The sequence below is a fragment of the Mytilus trossulus genome, chromosome 3 (assembly GCF_036588685.1).
Source record: "Mytilus trossulus isolate FHL-02 chromosome 3, PNRI_Mtr1.1.1.hap1, whole genome shotgun sequence".
Taxonomy (NCBI): domain Eukaryota; kingdom Metazoa; phylum Mollusca; class Bivalvia; order Mytilida; family Mytilidae; genus Mytilus; species Mytilus trossulus.
This window is the reverse complement of record NC_086375.1, coordinates 36662222-36684653: the sequence shown is the minus strand read 5'-3', so window position 1 is coordinate 36684653 and position 22432 is coordinate 36662222. Positions and strand designations below refer to the sequence as shown.

Here is a 22432-nt window from a genome sequence, read left to right as displayed (position 1 = left end):
GGCTCTGACATGTACTGTTGAAGAATATTTTTTTTTTTTTGTATTTATAAAGTTATCATCTCAATGAAAATTTCTCATATGATAATTTAATCACAACTAGAGGACAACAAATTGATTGCAATATTTGTCAGGCACTGGGTCAAAACCACAAAGATATCGAATAAATTGACAATTTAAAATCAGAAAGTCAGAAATCCTAAAGATTGATAGCCTGCAATGAAACAATGCAAATGAGTACCTGATAAAAGTGATAGCTTGAATGAATAGTACATGTAATATAAATAATGATTCTAGCAAAAAAAATATTTCAATAAACAAACAAAAAAGAATACATTCAGTTCTTATGCAAATACAAAAAATATATTATAATGACTTAAAGTTTCATTTAATCAAGCTTGGCATGCATTCAAATAATTTTTTTTTTTACACTATTTAAATATAAATTGCTCCATGCAAACTAACAGATTCAACTGAAATTCTAACAAGGACAAAGACAGTCAAATATTATTAGTGAAAATTTGTCTACCTCAGCTTATTTACTGAAAGTGCAAAATAAAGTAAATAGAAACATATGCAGCTGCTGTTTACTAATAACTACTGATGATTATATAAATATGATAAAAGTTAGCCCACTGAAAGAATGAACAAGTAATCATAATGCTGATGTTTGGTTTATATGCATTTCCCATTTGCATTTTTAGTCATACTTTTCGCAACTTGTACATCTGTCCATTATGACACCATACCTGGTCTAAATCTGATGATAAATATAGAGCATAAACAAATCCAAGCCTATCATATCTGTTCCAAATAATAAGAGTATTAATGCTATTTAAATATGAAATCAATATCTTAGGCCTTTGATCTATTCAATTCATCTTGATTGGGCCAAAATTAAAAATATGTTTGTTTCCCCTCCCCCCACCCGGGTCAAAAATAAGTCCCAGTGTCAAAAAAAAATTTTCACAAAAAAAACAAAATTATTTTTTTCCTGAAAATATTTGTTTCCATTTTTGGAAAGTGCTTGAAAGCAGAAGGATTGATAATCTTAATAAATACACTCAAATTGAGCACAAACAACTGATATGTGGCCTGGACCGGACAAGTCAAACCATTCATGTGACCATGCTATGACAATCACATCCAGTTAAAAAAAAAAAAAAAAAAAAAGAACCTGCCTTCCTGGTCTGTTTACAAAGGGTAGACCCGGGGAGGGGAAACAGACATTCTTTTAAATGTGGCCTTGACAATATAAATATTTCTGATCTATGGTGAGAGTTTATTAAAAATTTAAACTATGAACAATTATTATTTTATCCAAAGAACAATATTACAATTATTTTTGACATGCAAAAAGATGAATGATTCAATAGAATTGAGGAGGGGCATTTCTATTTTTGCCCTGTTATTTCCACATTTGTGGAAGAAAGATAAGGTATTTTTCTGCTAAATGATGAAAGGAGGCTGAATCGGTCAATACAAAATCTTAAATCGGTTCCAGAGTTCCTACAAATTGGTTTCAAAAGGCTGAGGAAAACAACTTTAACTTGAAGGTAGATTATCTTAGAACTCAAAATTCCAAAATTTTAGGAATAAGTGAGGTGTACAATTTTTCACAATAATTTTGACAACCATGCAACACAAAAGTCACCTTATTTTTTATAGTAAGTACGAGATTTTGCTCGTCATAAACTGCCAGTCTGGGAACAAATTTGACAGTATGAGTTCTCTGGAAGTCTGTTGTATGATTCTGGTTTTTCCTGTTGTTGTTACTATTCATAAAGTGAAGGTAAAAATTAAAACCCTCAAAAGGCAGTCAAAGTTCAGGCCAATACTGTCAAATAACAGTCCCAAAGACTATATCACTTTACTGGAGCCAAAATGTAAAACCATGTATTGTGCTATTTCAACTCCCAAGATAATCTTATTGTCCTATTAGAACAGTGATTTTTCTTCAATAGAACATCTTGTTTTCCACCACTAAAGATCCCAAAGCAATCAAATTTTAGCCCCAAAAACTATTAGAATGTAGGTACATGTAGTGGCTCTTAAAAATTGTTCCATAACATTCTTTAAAGGCACTCAAGTTTTAGAACAAGTATGGTATAATAAAAGCTGAAAATAGGCATTTAAATTTAAGAGCATAAGATTATATCATTACAGCTACAAAGAGAAACAACAGTCATCAAATTTTACACACACAAAAAAAGAAGCTAACTATCATGACTATCAAAAGGTTTAAAAAAAGAGTTCAAATGATTAAAATAAAATCTATCTATATTTAGAAAAGAACAACATGCACAAGATGTAAAACCAAATAAATATCTAAGTTGAAAAATCTAATCTTCATTGATGTGTGCTGGTGCTTAAAATGGCAAATATAACATGCTTCATGTGTATATTGAATGATTATAGTTTATTTGTACTAATCTACCAAACTGAGTTGGTTTTAGATTTTAGCACGCTGTAACACATTGTTAGAAGTCCTGTGATCCTGTGAAGACATATTCTAAGTCAACAACCTTTGTAACGTTCATTTTGATTGGATAACGTCACTTTCTTACATGGCATCATTGACAATTGATGCTATGGGACGTACGCCCAAGCGCAGACGGTATATGACAGATTTTAAATGCATGTTTTAACGTTGTTTTCTGTCAGTTTCATTAGAATGGAAATAACGATATTGTATTTTAAGCTCCGACGGCATCAATTTGGGATTTGATGGTCGCAAATACCCGTTGACTGTCTCCGCTAGCGCGTTGCCAGTAAACTTAATTTGCGACCATCAAATCCCCAATTGATGCCGTCGGAGCTTAAAATACAATACAGTGATCTCCTAATTATTCTGTGCTAGGCCAAGCAGCCCTTGTCTTTACTTCAAAATGATACATGTGTGGATAAGCAGTGAATGCCTAACTAAGTCTTATATTTGACTTGGCAAAAATTTGATTTCCACTATAGGTACCAAACTTCACCAAGTAGCACCTCTCAGTCTGGTATCTAAAGAACAAGAACCATGTCTATTCCTCATCTTTTAATGAGTATTGAGGTGCATTTCTCAATAAGCCTACATTATACAACATCCCAATAATTGTGTAAATGAAAATCAAATTTCCAACTCTGACACTGAGTACACATCAAAAAGCCTCACACACACAAAATCAAAATGCTACACATTTCAATGATATGATACCTACTTATTATCTACGTTTTTATTAGCTGTCCATGAGTATTTGTCTTTTGACTGGGTGACTGCTGAATGTCTGAACTGGGTAGCTGCTGGATGTGTAAGCTGGGTGGCTGCTGGATTTGTAAACTGGGTGGTTGTTGGATGTGTGAAAGGACAGGATGCTATATTGGCACAGCTAGCTCCATATCTACAGTTCTGAAAAATGAAGTTCATTACATAACATCATCAAATCAGAATAACATAATTTTAGTGAAATGTTATATAACAAAATTGAAATGGAAACAAGAAATGTGTCAAAGAGACAACGACCAGACCAAAGAGCAGAATACAGCCGAAGGCCACCAAAGGGTCTTAAACACAATCAACACAAATAGAAAATCCTGCACCCGGTGGTGATCTTCAGCTAGCAATAATCAAAACGTACACTATTAATGTTCATGAATGTATCAAATTTCAAGAGTACTTAAGTTCACGAGTCAGTAAATTGATATCCAATAAAATTCACTTTTTTTGGCATGCTGATACATTCAACTTTATTAATAAATGTTTTACGCTAATGTCAAATTTTTTTGGTTGTTCTTTATAAATATTACCTATTGCATGGATAACTAGATCTCATTGAGATTGGAGCCATCTCTGTGGGCCCCGCTGTCAATAACGTGGGGTAAATAAGTTGTAATCTGATATGAAGCATTATTTGAAGTTATTACATAGTCTCACGTGTGATTTTAATCTAAGATTTTAAGTTAAAACTGATAAATATTCTCAACTTACTTTCATAGTATAATAGTGATATGACTGCATGATGTGAAGTCATTGGTTCTCGAGAGGTAGAGCGGACACAATTTGTTAAGAACAACGAACGGATGGACAGACAGACAGACTGACCTTTGACCTAGGATGCATACATTATGACACATTCTCTGGTGTTGGTTAATATATATATGTTAAGTTGAAAATGTTTGTCAGGTATAAAGTATGAAATAATAACAGCTGTCCTCTCAAAATATAGTGTGGATCAAATTTGTTAGCGATGGACAGACCAACAGACAGACAGACCTTTGACCTAGGAAGTGGTACATACATCATGACACACCCTCTGGTGTTGGTTAAAATAGATGTCAAGTATAATATTTAAAATCATAACGGTTCTCAAGATATAGAGCAGACACAATCTTCACAACAGGACACAGGGTTTTCAACTGAAACCAAAGTTTTTTTACGTTGACCTTTGACCTAGGAAGTTGTACATACATCATGACACGCCCTCTGGTGGTGGTTAAAATGGATGTCAAGTATAAACTTTGAAATCATAACGGTTATCTAGATATGGAGCGGACACGATCTTCACCACAGGACACAGGGTTGTCAACTGAAATCAAAGTTTTTGACCTTGACCTTTGACCTAGAAAGTTGTACATACATCATGACACACCCTCTGGTGTTGGTTAATAATCATGTTAAGTATTAAGTACAAAATCATAACGGTTATCTAGATATGGAGCGGACACGATCTTCACCAAAGGACACAGGGTTGTCAACTGAAACCAAAGTTTTTGACCTTGACCTTTGACCTAGGAAGTTGTACATACATCATGACATACCCTCTGGTGTTGGTTAAAATAGATGTCAAGTATAAACTTTGAAATCATAAGGGTTCTCAAGATATAGAGCGGACACGGTCTTCACCAAAGAACACAGGGTTGTCAACTGAAACTAAAGTTTTTGACCTTGACCTTTGACCTAGGAAGTTGTACATACATCATGACACACCCTCTGGTGTTGGTTAAAATGGATGTCAAGTATAAACTTTGAAATCATAACGGTTCTCAAGATATAGAGCGGACACTAAAGTGTTACGGAGGGACAGACAGACTGATAACTATAAGGCGACCTGCCTTAGGCGGGGCCCTAATTAATCAACTTACAAAACACAAATTTCTTCTACTTACTGTAGGGTGCTGAAATGGGCAATATAAATTTTGGCAGGTCACTCCAAATCTGCATACAATCTTGCCCTGTGGTTTATTATTATATAGTGGAGGTGTATGTACAGGCATGGGTATATCTGTAATAAAATTAATGACACAATCTGTATTAATGATCGTGTAAGGGTTGTATAGTCAATCATGGTAGTTAAAACTTTCATCATCACAATGGGAAGTGACAATACCAATGACAGTTTAAACATAATTATTTTTTACAGTGGGTTCATTGATATCCCTTAGATATTCCTTGATTTCATGTGTTAAGTTGAAACCATGATTTAAAATGTTCAACCAAGAACACATTGTATACAGGCTTGAGAAAAGACTTTGGAAAAAATATGAAATCAAGTACATATATTCACATAAAGAAATTCTCAATCCATAACAAAGTTAAATGAATCCACAGAAAAATCTTCTTTCTTACTTTTTTTATTTAAAGATGATATGAAATACAGAAAATCAGTTTGTTCAGGATAAAACTATAACCTTTTGAAAAAATACGTTTGCCCTATTCATGTAATGAAAAGAAAACTGGCAAAAGATAGAAAAAATAAATATTTATTGATTTGAAATATTTTTTTCCATATTGAAGCCTTTTCGTCTATCAGTAAATGTACTTACATTGCTTTATAACTGTTGGAGCAGTACCTCTCTTACTGGCATGTGTAAATGGACAATCTTTCTTTGTACACTTGGCATCAAATTTACAGTTTGGATGAATGTACAGACATTTATCAGCAAACTTACAATTAGGAAACATTCTGGAAATAACATTTAACATGACAATTATAAAACTTATTTAGTGGTTATTAAAGAATATTTATGAATATATATGAAGCTTTGAAAGTTCTAGTAAAAAAACCTATCTTCATACGTTATTTGCCCCAAGAACTTCAAATTAACAATCAGTACATGTATTGACATTTACTTTAAACAGTCATCTCTCCAATGTAATGGTCCAAAATTTGACATCAGTGCCTTCTTAGTTGACAACTTAGGGAAAATATTACATGTCTTATAATATAGTCTTAATAATCAGGTGATGGGCATCATGTATGACAATTTAATAACAATTTCTGCTCAGTATAACAAGAAATATTTATCTTTCATTTTAATGTTTAAAAAAGATCACAAAACATAATATGGCAAAACCCAGGAAGAATGTCCGGTGCCATGAACAGGTGACAGCTGAGGATAAGGGATTAATGATAAAAGTCTTTACAACCATTTAACTAAGGTCTCCTTCCTTCCTGGTTAGAAGTTAGAAAAACTTGATACCAATGGTTCCTGATGAAACAAGTGAAACTGCAAGCTACTGCTCACTGATGATACCCCCGCAGCAAGTGGATAATATAAATAGTGTAAAAATATGCAAGTGTTCGGTAAACAGGAAGTTGTCGAGCGATGAATCTGAAAACGCATCACACGGTATAGCTGACTTAGATAAACCCTGAAACCAAATTTCAGAAATCCTTGTATTGTAGTTCCTGAGAAAAATGTGACAAAAAATAGTCATGGGACGGACGGACTGACTGATGGAAGGACAGACAGAGGTAAAACAGTATACCCCCTTTTTTAAAGCGGGGGTATAAAAAACTAACTCATTTAAAAAAAAACCCAGCTCAAACAATGGTAATTGGTGGAATTTAACAGCTTGTTGGGACTATATATTGCACATACTTACTTGCATGAGACTGAAGGATGATGGTAGGAACAAGAATTTCCAGCAGAACAAGCTGGCCAGAATTTACATTTTTCTGTCATTTTGGATTTCTTTGATGGGGATTCTTCAGTTGTCTCTAGATCTTCTTCTTCTTCTTCTGAAATATGAAGCCAGGTGATTAGATTTCTTTATTAGGAATTATCAGAAACTAAACTTAACAAAGGAACATTTTATGTTAACAATTATGAGTTGATGTGAGTATCAATATTTATGTTCAGTTTCTCTTTTCAATACTTTTTTTCCCATGTGACAAAAAAATCTATTAAGTCACAAAATTTAGTATCCTACAAATGATATTACCTGTAAATTCAGAAATTATTGCGTGAATTTATTATTGGGAATTTTTAGAATGTACTAAAATTTATTATTGCAATTTCAGGAAAATCCGCATGCAGTTATATGCATCAGATATAAGAATGTGAGTTCTTTTTATTGCGATACTCATCCAGTCGCATTATCAGCCTTTATAAAAACCTTGCTTTAATATCTGAATTTACAGTTAATATATAAGTCATTGATTAGACAGACATTGAATATTTATCAACTCATACCTAAAGGTAATTTTCTATTGATAGCATAAGTTGAATTTAGAAAACGTTTTTAAAAGTTATAATTTCTAAGAAAATTAACCAGAGGAATAAGCAATCGATTTACCATCATCAGTGTCTCTCAGATCAAACTTTATTGGAGTTATAGATGGGGGTGTGATCTTTGATACAACTGGTATTTCTCTTTTTGGTGTGTCTTCATCAAACATGGAACCAGTTCTGAATGTCGAGGGATCTATGCCATCTAATGTCACAATGAATCTAGGATTTATTTGAGCAGGTTTTGGTTTAGATCTGAAATAGAAGATGGAGATTTATCAAAAGTATGTAACCACATGAAATGTTATCAAAAATATAAATAACATGACTGTTATCAGTCTTGCACTTATAATTTTACTTCTTGCATTGTTTACTTTGCTCCTTCTTATTCTGTTAAATTGATCATAATACACATTATCATCAAGGCTTCATACCAAATATTAAATAGATCGATTGAATGATGATAAAAAATTATGTGAATGAACATACAGATTAGGTATATTCTGTAATCATTTTGATGATATGAAGAAGTAATAAAATATTGGACAAAACAATTGTAAAGTAACTAATTTATTATGAAAAATCCAGTTAAAATTTTCAAATTTCAGTGAAAAATTAGGCCCTTATTGAACCCTGTCCCTTATTATTAACCATGACTTACTGTTTGGGTTGTCTTTCCCTGATCAATCTCTTTGATGGGACAGGCTTTTGTTCTTCTATAACAGGTTCAGGACTTGGTTCTGGTGTCTTTTCTTCACCTTCAAGACTGAGGCTGTCTACATCCTCCACCTCCTCTTCCTCTTTTACCTCATCTTGTATGACCTCTTGACCTTCAGCATCAGAACTTCCTGCTACCATTTGACCTTCATTACTTGTCTCATCGGTGTCATCAACATCTGGAAGCATTTCTGCCTCTTCTTCTTCTTCGTCAGATGTTTCCTCTTCCTCTTCTTTGTCCACCTCATCCTTAATTTCTTCATCAAATGATTTCCTCTTTACTAATCTACTGTCCATTACAGGCTGAACTCTGGCAACTTTAGTATCAATAAAGAAATAAGACTTTAATATAAAGTTAAAAAATGGAATAAAAATCTTAAATTACAATTTCTGAATACCAGCGTACAATTCAAAAAGAGAACCCTTTTCATTCCCCCCTTAATATCTATGATTTGATTATTAAGATGGTTGAGACTTCCAAGGAATAAGTAGTTTCGACTCCTGTACTCTCAAATAATATAAGGAGTCCATGTTTTGGCAAGGAAAAAAACAAACCCAAACCATTTGGATCACATATTTGTTGAACTATGTCAAACTGTATTCAAAGATGTGAATTAATAAAGTTGATCTTTTATAAGTAGGTACTTACAATCTAACATTTTTCTAAATTATATGCCTGTAAATAATAATTTCTTTTCAAACAACAGGTCATTCTTTTGAATGAAGAACCCTGGAATACCAAGTACATGTATCAATGAACTGTATAGCAGATTATGCGGTATGAGTGGTGCTCATTGTCGAAGGCGGTACGGTGTTATCTCATTGGCAATCATATCACATCTTCTTTTTTATATTATTCATAACTAATAAGATTCACAAACGATTATATATTATAAATACCATGCTGAATCCTTCTATTATCACTCTGAAATGAGTGTTGAACTGGTTCCATCTCCATTTGTTGTCGTTCTACCTTTACATATTGAATAAACTGTGGTTCAGTGGTATCAGTATATGCCATTTGCCCTGAAGGAAGCTGTGTTAAGTACTGAACATTCTGTGGTTGACTAGTAGCAACATACCCAGAGGGCAACACCTGTACTCTTTGTGGCATCTGTCTTATAGCATACTGAACTGGCTCAGCCTGAGATATGTATTGCATCCTTGTTGAAGGTCTTTTGTCAACACTATAAACCAATTCCTCTTGCTGTGATTTCCGTGGTTGATTGACAACTGTGTATGTCACTTTCTCTTGATTAGCATTCTGGAGTACTTTACCAGTCTTTAATTTATTTTGAATGACAATTTTCATATTTTCTGGTTCGTCAGATTCAGGAGATTCTGGGGACTCTTCGTTTGCTATTGTATATGTCATGTTCCTCATCATTTCTTCACGTTTTGATTTGGATATTAATTCAAGGTTTGGACGAATCTTTGGGTGCCTTAACTCTGGTAACTCTGGTGCCTTTCGCTGTACAGGTCTTACAAGGGCTTTTCCTGAAATAATTTTTTTTTATCATTTTTACATCATCATGATCATGCATGGCACCTTTGAGAACTTTGACCCTTTCCAATAAACTTCGCTTTAATTCCGATTTATAACTGTTGAAGAACAAATCTGATAATCATCAATATCAAAAGGGAACTGCCTGGATAAATACACTAACCAGGCCTTGTGGTCATAAAACTTTCGAGCACGATTTTTGTAGTCTGACTCAAGAATAAACCAATCAAAATACTGAATTTCATGGTTCGAGCATGATTTTTGTGCTCCAAGCACTGAGCAAAGTTTATTGACTTCAATTCCAGGTAGGATTTTTCTAAATCTGTATGAAAAATAACTATGTTCATCTCAAGGCTAGCTTCACCAGACTAAGGAAAAGCCTTATTTTATAGAACATATATGTACTTTAAGTGACCTGCATATAAAAATTAATTGGCATTTCTGTTTTTTAACAATTTAACTACATTATATTAATTTTAAAGTAAGCTTGAGACAATGTCAGTTTGTCATATCTATGTTATATTTTGGTTTTAGCATGATGTTGACCCTATAAATAAGCTGATAAAATAGACATGGCCACACATTTATTTAAATAGAAATTGAGGAAACAGATAATCAGATAATGTCAGTATAAACGAATTGTACTTTATATAAAACAAGAATGTGTACAAAGAACACAGATGCCCCAAACGCACTATCATTTTCTATGTTCAGTGGACCAATAAATAGTGTCAAAACTCTAATTTGACATTAAAATTAGAAAGATCGTTTCATTACATATCACTTATGTACTAAGTTTCAAGTTGATTAGATGTCAACTTAATCAAAAACTAACTTGACTTAAAACTTTAACCTGAAGCAGAACAGACGCACAGACCGAAAAACACAATGACCATAAATGGGTCATAAAAATTTAGTGCTGACATCCTTATTTATAAGATGCTTTTAAAAAATTTCAAAAGCAGTGAGACTTTTAGTCATTAATTACAACAAAACCAATTTATTCTATTTCAACATAGTAAATTGTAATCTGTTTTCATACCTCTAGCACTGTATAGCTTCTCCTCTTTGAGAACATTTTGTAAAGTAGAACTAACAGACTTCTCAGCTTCAGCTGTGGCCTTCAGTATCAGTGCTTTGTTGGCTTGTAATGCTGGAGGTATCGTCAGTCTTCTAAATTATAAACATAAGATATCTTACTTAAAGTTTGTGTTTTTGTCATTGTTAAAGGCTCTCCCTTGACCTATAATTGCTTACATCCACATATATTATCATTGGTACATAGTTTCCCCATTCACAATCATACCACATCTCCTTATCTTTAAATAGATGCTTAAATATGCACTTCTGATTTTCCAATGATTAAGATAAATGGAGATGATCGAATTATAAAAATGCTGGTTTTATCAGCCATAAGCTAAATGGCATATTTTTAAATTAGTATTTTTGCCCAGAAATAATTTGGTGTTGATGGTAGTATATATGTTATAAATATATATTTATAATGTTAAACAGAATCGGTAGATGCCAGCCAATATTCAATATGTCCTCAGCATGTAAAATTGATTGGTGTCTCCAGTTTTGATAAAAAAAAAAGTATCATTAGAAATTATAAACAGTGATCAAATGATGCAATAAATATGCTTCTATCAGTTTAAACTTTTTAAATAAAACAATCAGTCAAATTTTTTTTTTTTTTTTAATTGTCATAATATTCCCTGGAACCATGAAATTAAATGTATACCAATTAACACATTTTTCCTACAACATGTAATACTTGTATGCAGAATTTGGCGCAACCACGAAATTAGATATACACAATCATTTAAGTTTCTGTCATCCACAAAAATAAATTAATCCACAGTATGACAAGTATACTGTGCAGATACTGATTCTGTGTCATGGATGGATTCCACATATACTTTGTTTTACTATTCATATACATATCACTATAAATTACCTCCTTCTTGAGACTTTAACAGAACTGGCCACTTTACCAAAGGAAGGATTGAGTGGGTCATACTCTTCATCAGGCAGTTCTGTGAATTGTTGTTTAACTGTTCCCACAATTGAAGATGGTTTCTTCTTAGCACTACCAGGAACCTGAAAGAACAGTGTTTACACTAAAACACAAGTTAGGGACCTTGTCAGTGGTTTTAATATCTTATCTATTGTTTGGAGATTTTGTTATTTTGAAGCAGATATTTGTTTGTGTTCGGATTTGTCATGGTTTAGAAACTTTTACATATCTTGCATCATATTAACTCATTGTTAATGTCATATGATCATCTGTAATTTTTAACATCCCTGTTCTTTGGTCTTTGATAAATAGATGCCTCATTAGCAATCTATCAACATCACCTTATTTAACATAGAAAAAAGTTATTTCTAGATTGATTTTCAGTTTATGCAGGGTTTAATTTGCGTTTAACAAGATTCACTCTACCCATATTAGCAAGCTTCTGAAAGTATATCTATAAATATAACCTACTCCTGATTTTACAGTACCAGAATCAGCTTTTCTTTTAATCACTGTTTTTACTTTCTTTGAGACAACTTTTTTCTTTGATTGCTGTGGATATGACAGATCTCTGGTGGGTATCATGACCTTAGAACCAGTCATTTGTGGAGCTACCAGAACAGTCTGAACATTTGTGGCAGTTGTTGGTGCTACAGCTTTTACTGCTTTGGTCCCTACAAGTCTTGGCTCCTGTTCTTTAATAAATTCTTCACTAAATTCATCTGAAATTATATTGAATATTTAACATTTATATGGACTGTAAGCTTGCTGTTTGGTGTGAGCCAAGGCTCTGTGTCGAAAGTTGTACCTTGACCTATAATGGTATACTTTTATAAATTGTTACTTGACTGGAGAGTTGTCTCAGTGGCATTCATACCAAATCTTCCTCTATCTTTTCATTCATGTTCTCTAATATCTTTTTATCATATATCTACTACAGTTGGGAAACAGAACTCAATACCTACCCTTAATGTAGTAGTTAAGATGATATCGATTTATAGCTTATTTAAGCTTATGCACAGTGGTGAATGTTTTCACTACTCTGCTATAAAAAGGCTAGTTAAGTCAACATTTGGCTAATAAAACAAATTATTTTTAATAATTAGAGAATTAGTAAATATTTTCAATCTTTGAATGTTGTTTTCAAAGCAAATTGATTTTGTAGACTTAAAGTCTTTAAATTTCTACGTTTTGAGTTTTTCAAAATTTAATTACGACCCACAAAAATACAGTGGTGGATGTAAAATGCCAATGCTCTTCCTTCTGTTGCAAGTACAATTGTTAAATAGAAAAAAACTGGAGGCATTCATTCTTTGCAGGAAAACTGCAGACTCAAATCCCTTTCATAACAAAATATTTCTACTTAAGATTAACCCTGACATACAGGTATGAAATTAATGGTAGAAACTAGAAATAGACTCAGATAGTATTTGCATTACCTTATTTTTCCTGCACCCTTTCACATGTATGTTTTATGAGCTTGTTTTTCATTGGTTAATCTAATTAACAAATCTTTGATCATCCATTATTGCTACCTACCAGTTTCTACTGATTCCAGGAGTTCTGATACATATTCTTCATCTTTTAGTTTAGAAGTTGGAGCAGGTTTACTGTTACTTTCATTTTCTAAAAGGTTAGAATCCACGGTTTTACTTCCTGATTCCTTGATGCCAATTTTAGGTTTGCCCTCAGAACTTTTTCTTTTAACAGCTGTCTTTTTTCCAACATTTTTTTCTGATGGAGGTTTCATAAGTTTTTCTGGTTTGTCAGGTGATGATTGTTTCCCTGTTGTTTCCGTCTCTTCCTCATCTCTGCTTTCTTCTGTCAGTTTTTCTTTAACTTTTTGTTGTTCTGAAAATTGAAAATACCACATGTGACTTTTTGCACAGTTGAAGATACATATTTTACATTTTACCTGTATGGTCACATTTCATTCTTTTCAAACTCAACAAAAGTTACTTTATAATGTGAGACTGAGTCCTTTTTCCTTCAGTCAATCAATTTCCCCCATTAAAGCTTAATATACTTGAAGCAGTATTTACTATGTATGGATAATAGATTTTGCCCCTTATAGCTAGGTAAGGAAAACAGTAAAAATTGCACATACCCTTTTCAAAAGATAGGATAAGGGCCAAGACTAACATTTTACTAATTAGTGGATAAACAAATGAAACAATATTGCATAAGTGCTAATATAACCATATATAAAACCTTCATAATTCATAAAGGGTTGAAAAATAGAAGGTGCAGTGTCTAACAATTTCAAAGAGTGCTAAAAGCATTTCAACTCATCAATGCCAATGCAAGGTGATGACTACAGTTTCATGAAATTCTGTTATGTTGTTTTAGTGGAGTCGCATCAACAACATGAACAAGAACAGGACTAACATTCTTGTCAAAAACATTATTTCCTACAGAACTATGTTGGAAGTTATTCTATTCAATAGAACTTAAAATAGTGTGCAAAAAATATTAAGCTCATTAAACATTAAAAATTAAAAGTATTGGCAAACAGGAAGTATGCTTTTGACAAATTAAAACATGCTCACACATTCAAATCATCACTGTCAAGCTGGTGACAAGATATGAAGTCATTCTGTTTAGCAAGAAAAGACAATGTATAACTTAGGCACACATATGATGCTATAAGCAGTCAGAGCTCTGACATAAACAAGTCAGAATAAAATGACTTCCATAGGTCAGATATAATTTGATGTAAGTGTTGTCTCCCTTCTTGCACTCAACAGAATATGACTTGTACAGGTCAGTTTATGTCAGACTTTAATTTATCATAAAATGACTTCCACAGGTCAGCTTTTGCACAAAATATTGTGACTTAATATCGTCATATTCTAATAAGATTTATGTCCCTTTTTGATGCATTTTGACTTAGAGAGGTCATTTTTTGTTCTGACTTGAAGCAGTCATTACTACCACTTTGTTAGCAATCTCCATAAAAATAAAGTGATTACTTGTTTCCAATCAAAGAGTTTAAAAAGTGGGGCTCATCAAACCTTCTTCTTTCCAGAATCTTAACATAAAGTATTTATATATCTCATTAAATTTAATCATTTCAAAATACAAACAAAAACCAGGGGAGAAAAAATGGATCATACAATTTTCTGTCAATATCAAAAGATTTACAAAATACAATATTGGATACATTTACTAGTACCATGACAATACCTTGAATCTTCCAAGGAAAAAATAAAGGATCTATTCTCATCCACTTTTAGCTAAATTTATCAAGAGCAAAACATTTATTATTTTAATATTTCATTGAGGTAAATACTGCTGTACTAACTGACTCAAACAAGTCACACTATGTTCTGACTTAAAAAAGTCAGTCAAAACTAAACTTATTTCAACCAAGTCTAGTTCTGTCATATTGATTTAAAAATGTATTGGAAAGCCAGATATACCACAGAGGAAATAAGGTCCCCTCAAGTCACAATGAGGACTATAAAAAAAATATTTGGTATATTCAATATGTAAATGCATTTTCTTTTAAACAAGTCAAATCATGTTTTGACTTTTAACAGTCAGTCCAAAACTAATTGTATTGCAATTTTTAGAGTGGGGCACTGACATATGATATTAAATGAAAGTATGGGAACGTCAGAACATAGGAAATGTATCTAAGATCCCCTAAAATAAATAACCATTTGACTAAATTGTTTCTAAACATTTATCAAATAATAAATTCACAGATGGCAGATTCAGAAGCAGGGCTTAAAGGAACTCATTAATATTGTACACCTAGCTTTGATTTGAAAATTTGTTCTGCAATCGGACTTGAACAGGTCAAATCATGTTCAGACAAATTGACTTTAACAGGTCAAATGGGCATGTTCAGACAAATTGACTTAAACAGGTCAAATCATGTTCTTACTTAAAAAAATCAGTCAAAAGCTAAGTTTATGGAAATTTTGATTTTTTTAAGTCAGGCATTGCCATACATGTATGATATTAATGTTATGTATGGAAGAGTCCGATAAAAGACACATAAACTACATGCAAGATCCTCTAAGATAAATGACCATTTGATTTGATTGTTTCTTAAAAAACTTATTAATAAATAAACTCAACAGTGGCAGATTCAGAAGGGGGCTAAGACTAAGAGGAAGATCACTTAGCTTTGAATGGAAATTTTGTTCTTCAAACTGACTTGAACAGGTCAAATCATGTTCTGACTTAAAAGAGTCCGTCAAAAACTAAATGGTTTGCAATGTTCTGTAATAGTCAGGCATTATCATGATTGTGTGGTAATTAGTTAGAATGTATGGATACAAGTAGGAAAAAAATCACAAATATTAAGTCACAATTGTAAGAACTATATAAAAGATAATTTGGTATATTTTTGATATCATAATATTTCATTGAGGTAAATCCTGTTAGTGCAAACTGACTTGAACAAGTCACATTATGTTCTGACTTCAAGGAGTCAGTAAAATACTATACTTTAATTAAGTATTGCAACTTTAAGTCTGGGATTGTCATATGCATTTAAGAATGTATAAGAAACTCAGATAAAAGACACCCAATAATAAAGTCACAAAAATGTGGAATATAAAAAAGTGTATGGTATACTAGTATTTAAAATTCAAATATATTTTGTTAACAAATTTCTTCAAATTATCTTAAAAATTTATTATATTTCTGTATTTTCATGACTATTTTCTGTTAAATTAACATTTGGAACTTTTGGTTTAAAAAAAAAACATTATTTTAAAAACCATTTGACTGAATTGTTTCTTAAAAAAAAATCAATCTTATTAAAATAAGTTCTCATCACTTGCTCCTCGATTTTTTATATGTCGCCGTGTGCAACATATAAAAAATCAAGGAGCAAGTGATGAGAACTTATTTTAATAAGATTGAAAAAAATTATGAATTAATTAACTCTACAGTAGCAGATTCAGATATGGAGGGGGCTTAAAGAAAGAAGACCTAGTTTTGATTGGACAATTTTTTCCTGTCAACTGACTTTAACAGGTCAAATTATGTTCCGACTTCAAAGAGTCAGTCAAAAACTTCACTTTAGCTAATTAGTACAACGTTTTAGTCTGGCATTGTCATATGCATTTAAGAATGTATTGGAAAATCAGAATATATTAATTTTAAACGATTTGACTGAATTGTTTCTAATAAACCTATCAATTAATTAACCCAACAGTAGCAGATTCAGATAAGGAGAAAAAAGGGGGGGGGGGGGGGGGGGGGGGGCTAAGATGAAGAAACCTAGTTTGATCGGATTTTTTCTTCTTCTGTAAACTGACTTAAACAGGTCAAATTATGTTCTGTTTTAAAAAAATGTTGAGGAGAAAATACTTAGAAAATCAGACTAAGTTTAGTGACTTTGTTGTCCTTCAAGAAGCGGTACATATAATACATAATATTTTCACTGTTTTTTAAATACATGTAAAAGTTGAAAGATAACTATCTATTGGGTGTTTTAAAATAGATTTTTTAGCAACATTTATAACTTTGTAATTTATGTTCAATTGTACACTTGTTATTTTTAATATATATTTTTTTGGAACAACATGTTGTCAGAATTTCTTATGGTACTATCATGACAAGAGCATTCATATTCTAAAATACTCTTAACATTAAAAACAAGTCAGTATCTTCAGATCATTCTGAGTCTTATTGAATTAAAGTCAGAATAGTTATCAAAAGTACCAGGATTGTCATTTAGTATGCCAGACGCGCGTTTCATTCAGACTTTTATAAGTCAGAACATACTGACTTCCAATGTTCTTCTCACTTCTGTAGAAACAAAGACTATCTATATTTTGAATAAAAGGTTAATGCTTTATGTGGCTATGCATCTGGGGTAAGAATTATAGATGCGTAACTTCATAGGAAAACATATATGCCATGTAATTAATAAGAAGTGATTCATGTGAGAGGAACATAATACTGAATAGACAATTCTGTTGTTTGCTGAAATACTGATCAATATAATATGTAAAGGTGGTCTCTCAGCAAATAAAAATAATTGTAACATAAATTGGATTTTTTCCTTTGATGTTTTTATGAAATAATTTGCTTAAAAAGTGTGTCGAGGGAAACCCATGGTATATTATATGCAAATTAATGTTGTACCATACTTTGCTAATTAAATATGCAACTCAACTAGAATTCAAAGGGGAAAAGGCGGAGCTTCAGCCATGGTATAACATATTCATGTTCATGTTATTCCATGGCTGAAGCTCCACCTTTTCAGTTTTAAATGTATCCGCCTCTTGAATATTTAGGAAACTGTTAAACGTACTAAAAGGTCAAGATCTTCATTTGTTTTCATTTCATAACAAAAAGCAAAAAAATATGTGTACCAAAATCTTAAGAAACCTTTTTCAAACTATATATAATTGTTACCAATTTCCCCTAATTTTGGAAACAATTACTAAATGTTTCTTCTTTAAGTTGTGAAAAAAATGAAATGTGAAACTATCATTTCCTTTGCAAAGATTCAGTTAAATTCGATTTAAAAAAGGGGGGTACCTATATAAAAGGGAATAAATATCAGCTACAAATATCTGAAAAGCATGATTTTTTTTTGTGATCAATTAGGGGAACGTACACTTTGTACGCTCCCTGGATCCGCTACTTCTATCATTAAAATTGTGTTTTAATAAATAATCTAATAATCGAATTAATAAAATAACGGAAGAAAGCAGTTTGTACGAAAACTAGAAAATGCATTTTTCAATGAGATGAAAATTCTGTAAAATATGATTAATTTGTATGATACTTGAAAACAAAAAAAAAACAATTCTTACCGCCATTAGAATAATTATTTAATCCTTGTCCGACGCTGGAATCCGATATTTTTGTTTACCTCAGTATGATGACATAATGAAGTTACTTGCGCAAACAACCATACACGGGGTGCAAAACGAAATAAAAATCGGGAAAATCTGACATTTTCTTTCCTTTTTTGCAAATTCAGGGGTTCTATTACATGAAATACACAAAAGATCATACAAGAGGCACAAAAGTGACTTGCGCGAGCTTCCATTTCATTGGATAAAACTGTAACGTGAACAATTTCCAATATTAGTTGAAGGTCTTGAAGCTGTCAATCATTTTATTTATATTACAAATTTTATATACCATGTGTCTTACTCATTAACATATTTAAACAAACTCATCCTTCAGATTCGTTTGTTTAAATATGTTAACTCGTAAAAACCATGGTATATATAGTACTTGTAACAGGATGCTGTTAGGAGGTCTCTCAAACAAAGCTCCAATAATTTGTCATTCCCATGGTCGCCTGACATTGAGCAAGTTCAAGTAAAAATTGGTTTGGTCTAGTAAAGTGATATGCATACATGTAACTTCTAGGGATTGACCCTGTATGTCATTCAAATCTTCTTGAAATGACGAACAGGAATATTATATGGTTAAGGGGTGGTGATCCAGACCATTTCAGAAAGGTGGATGGGGATGACCCCCATGGACTTTCCCTTTATTTCATTTGATTCGTTGTATTGTCCCATATAATAATATATAGGCTTAAGGGGTGGGGATCTCAACCGCTTACAAATTTACAAACATAAGGGAGTGGGGTGACCCCAAGGGACTTTATCTTTATTTCATTTGATTTGTCTTGTTGTCACTTACACTTATATATATGGTACAGGGGTGGGGGTCTTGACCATTTACATGTTTTCACACAGGAGGGGTGGTGTGACCCCCTCCCCCCCAAGGGACTTCCCCTATATTTCATTGGGTTTGTTTTATTTTCCCATACAAGAATATATATGGTTTAGGGGTGGGGATCTCGACCGTTTACAAAATATGAGAACATTTGCAAATGGCTAGGGGGGGGGTTAAACCCAGAGACTAGCCCGGTATATTTCATTCAAATCAATTTGACATTATAAAAAGGAATATATATGGTTTAAAGGGGATCTTATCATTTTCAAGATATAAGATTTTTCTCAAATGACAAGGGGTGGGGCGACCCATAGAGACTTGCCTGGTATATTTCATGATACTTTACAGAGAGAACAAATTGAGTTTAGGGGGCAGGGATCTCGACTGTTCACAAGTTAAATGACAGGGGTAGGGGTTATCCCTTTGACTCACCCTACATTTCATTTGATTTATTTTTAATATCATATTCCATAATCATAACTGAAAACCCGTTTTGTGAATCTCTTAATGTTCTCAAGTTAAAATCATTTTTTTTTAAAATAAAACTAAAAAAATATTTGGTTCTTTAGTTAAACCCTCCCTTCCTTTTTCCTTTATTTAAATTATTCCGATTTTCATTTCATTTTCATGAATATCAATATTCAAAAGATCGTTTTTCTCATTGGGAGAAACGAAAAAACAAATATATTTAATAAGCCGCAAACTCGGAAAGGTTTAAAAGTCAATTCATGATTGAGTTTAAAAATAGAAAAATCACGTGACGATGTTCATCTCGAAGCAATAATTTCACTTTTAAAATTGCACTGACTGGTTAATAATGTTAATACTGTTTAAGACAACACGAGTTGTCTCCTGAAAATAACAGTTTATTATCATAACAACATTTTCTGAACTGAACAAGTCAGAATTGTCAGTAACCAGGTCATCTCAAAGGCCACGCGTCCGTATTTACAGGTCACGCGCCTTCATGAAACAGCAACAAAATCACTTGCAAAGACCTTCTTTACACATAAAAAATATTAAAATGGCCATGAAAATACGGAGGTAATATGAATTACCATCTGAAAATGACCACATTGACCTAGATTTTCACTAAAAAAACATAAATAATCACTATATTTTCAATAACTTCTCGTTCGAGAAACTCCCAAAACAACGACTCTCAAACACGTGATCTCTCGCAAAAAAACCACGTGATCGTATGTGTCTTACATCGGCGGCAAATTCAAAATAACTTCTGGTTTGACGGACTCGATGGAAAACTACGCAACACAAAAATTGACCCATACAGGTCAGAGTTTCAAAACATTTTCTGACTTGAAGAAGTCAGTATATTCTGACTTGTTTATGTCAGAGCTCTGACTGATAAGAAGATAACAATTACATATAAACTTATACATTTACAGACTAGACACACAATAAATAAATTAGCAGTACCTGAATTTAATGGTGACAGTAACATGTGTTGGACGACAGAAAGAAAGGACAAAGTTCTTGTAGTGAGATATTACCTGAACTTAAAGTCTGTAGTTTAACCAACAATCCATGAAGCCTGTAAAATAAGTATAAATTTTAAAAAATGCCCCTGTACTGTCATCTATATATATACATCATGTTAATAGTTGGTATGGTTACACTTTACTTTTTTTTACAGTTTGGTATTTGCTTTGTAAATTCAATATTTGTCTCTTGACTGTGTTGACTAAGACTCCACAATATCTATTCAACCAACTTAGATTCCGTACATGTAAGTAAATACCTTATGATGTCAACATCAGTTTGCATATTTGGATATAAGAGGTGTATGATTAAGATTCTTTATGATCTCAAACTTGCAGACTGACATTCAATCTTACTTGTATCCTAGAAAATTTGGCCACATTGCACACAAATTATTTGCAAATGTCTCCAAAAACATTTTTATCAGTACATTGTACTAATAAAAACATAAGCACAAAACATACTTCAGCTAGTTAAAAAAAATTCAGGCAAGAAATATGTAATATTGTTGACATTTTATGTTGTTTTGCTTTTTACCACATTTACTGTCATTTCACAACTACATGAACTATGAAAATAAATACATGTAAACAAATGAGAAACAACAGATGAATACTATGAAATGTTGTCCTGATAAAGGAGGTAATATTTTGTTGTATTGAGGCAATATTTCATAGAAAAATTATCATGAAATTTTGTCTCTGACATGGAGGGGAGGTTATCAATATATATCATTTTCATGGTGAAATATTGTCATGAACAGAATTTCATAGTGAAATATTGTCCAAATGAAGATGACAAAATTTCATGGGCAGGGACTCTATTTCAAAATAAAATATTGTCCTAGACAGTATTTCATTATGAAATAATGTCCACAGACAATATTTTATATGGAATTTTGTCTGGTGGACATCATTTCATGGGGGACATTATTTAATATAACATATATAGTACAGAACAAGATTTCAGCATTTGATATATGAAACTCTGAAAAACATGAGAATACATTGAGTGAAGTGCCAAATATTGGTCATAATGGCAGGTTACTGAACATGCTTGAATGATGACTGATTGGTGTTTATTGTTTTCTTAAAGTCAGCTCTTGTCAGTGTATAGATTATTGTATTTCTTTTTTAAGAATGTTGAACTATTGTAGATATCCTGAAATTCAGAAATTTGTTGATTGAACATGGTCACTGTCAGCCTTTGTTTTTTCCTATTTGAATTGGTTTCACATTTTGAAGCCTCTCAAAGTTTACTTGACAGTAAGGGTTTCACATTTGGTTCCTTTTAGATAGTTATATGGTTTGTACTGAAATATTGTCATGGACAGAATTTCATAGTGAAATATTGTCCAAATGGGGGTGACAAAATATCATAGTATTCATCTGTTGTTTCTTTTGTAATGGCAGATGACTGAACATGCTTGAATGATGACTGATGGATGTTTATTGTTCTCTTAAAGTCAGCTCTTGTCAATGTGCCAACTATTTTATTTCTTTTTTTTAAGAATGTTGAACTATTGTAGA

General features: G+C 32.3%; 1 protein-coding gene across 4 annotated transcripts in view; it reads right to left on the bottom strand.

The window, feature by feature from the left end:
• Nucleotides 1-22432, bottom strand: part of LOC134711367 (zinc finger CCCH domain-containing protein 14-like) — a 31831-nt gene that overhangs the window by 2557 nt on the left and 6842 nt on the right. The window contains exons 4-16 of one of the 4 annotated variants that reach the window (XM_063571922.1): nt 20915-20955; nt 13272-13583; nt 12204-12454; nt 11673-11815; nt 10755-10885; nt 9109-9705; nt 8153-8525; nt 7559-7746; nt 6866-6998; nt 5803-5942; nt 5146-5261; nt 3201-3388; nt 1652-1772 (exon numbers count right to left, since the gene is read on the bottom strand). In XM_063571922.1, coding sequence (XP_063427992.1) covers nt 1652-1772; nt 3201-3388; nt 5146-5261; nt 5803-5942; nt 6866-6998; nt 7559-7746; nt 8153-8525; nt 9109-9705; nt 10755-10885; nt 11673-11815; nt 12204-12454; nt 13272-13583; nt 20915-20955 — 2734 coding nt within the window. Of the gene's footprint in view, nt 1-1651; nt 1773-3200; nt 3389-5145; nt 5262-5802; nt 5943-6865; nt 7002-7558; nt 7747-8152; nt 8526-9108; nt 9706-10754; nt 10886-11672; nt 11816-12203; nt 12455-13271; nt 13584-20914; nt 20956-22432 lie in introns of all 4 variants that reach the window. The other 3 variants (XM_063571921.1, XM_063571920.1, XM_063571923.1) reach the window with 3 other exon arrangements.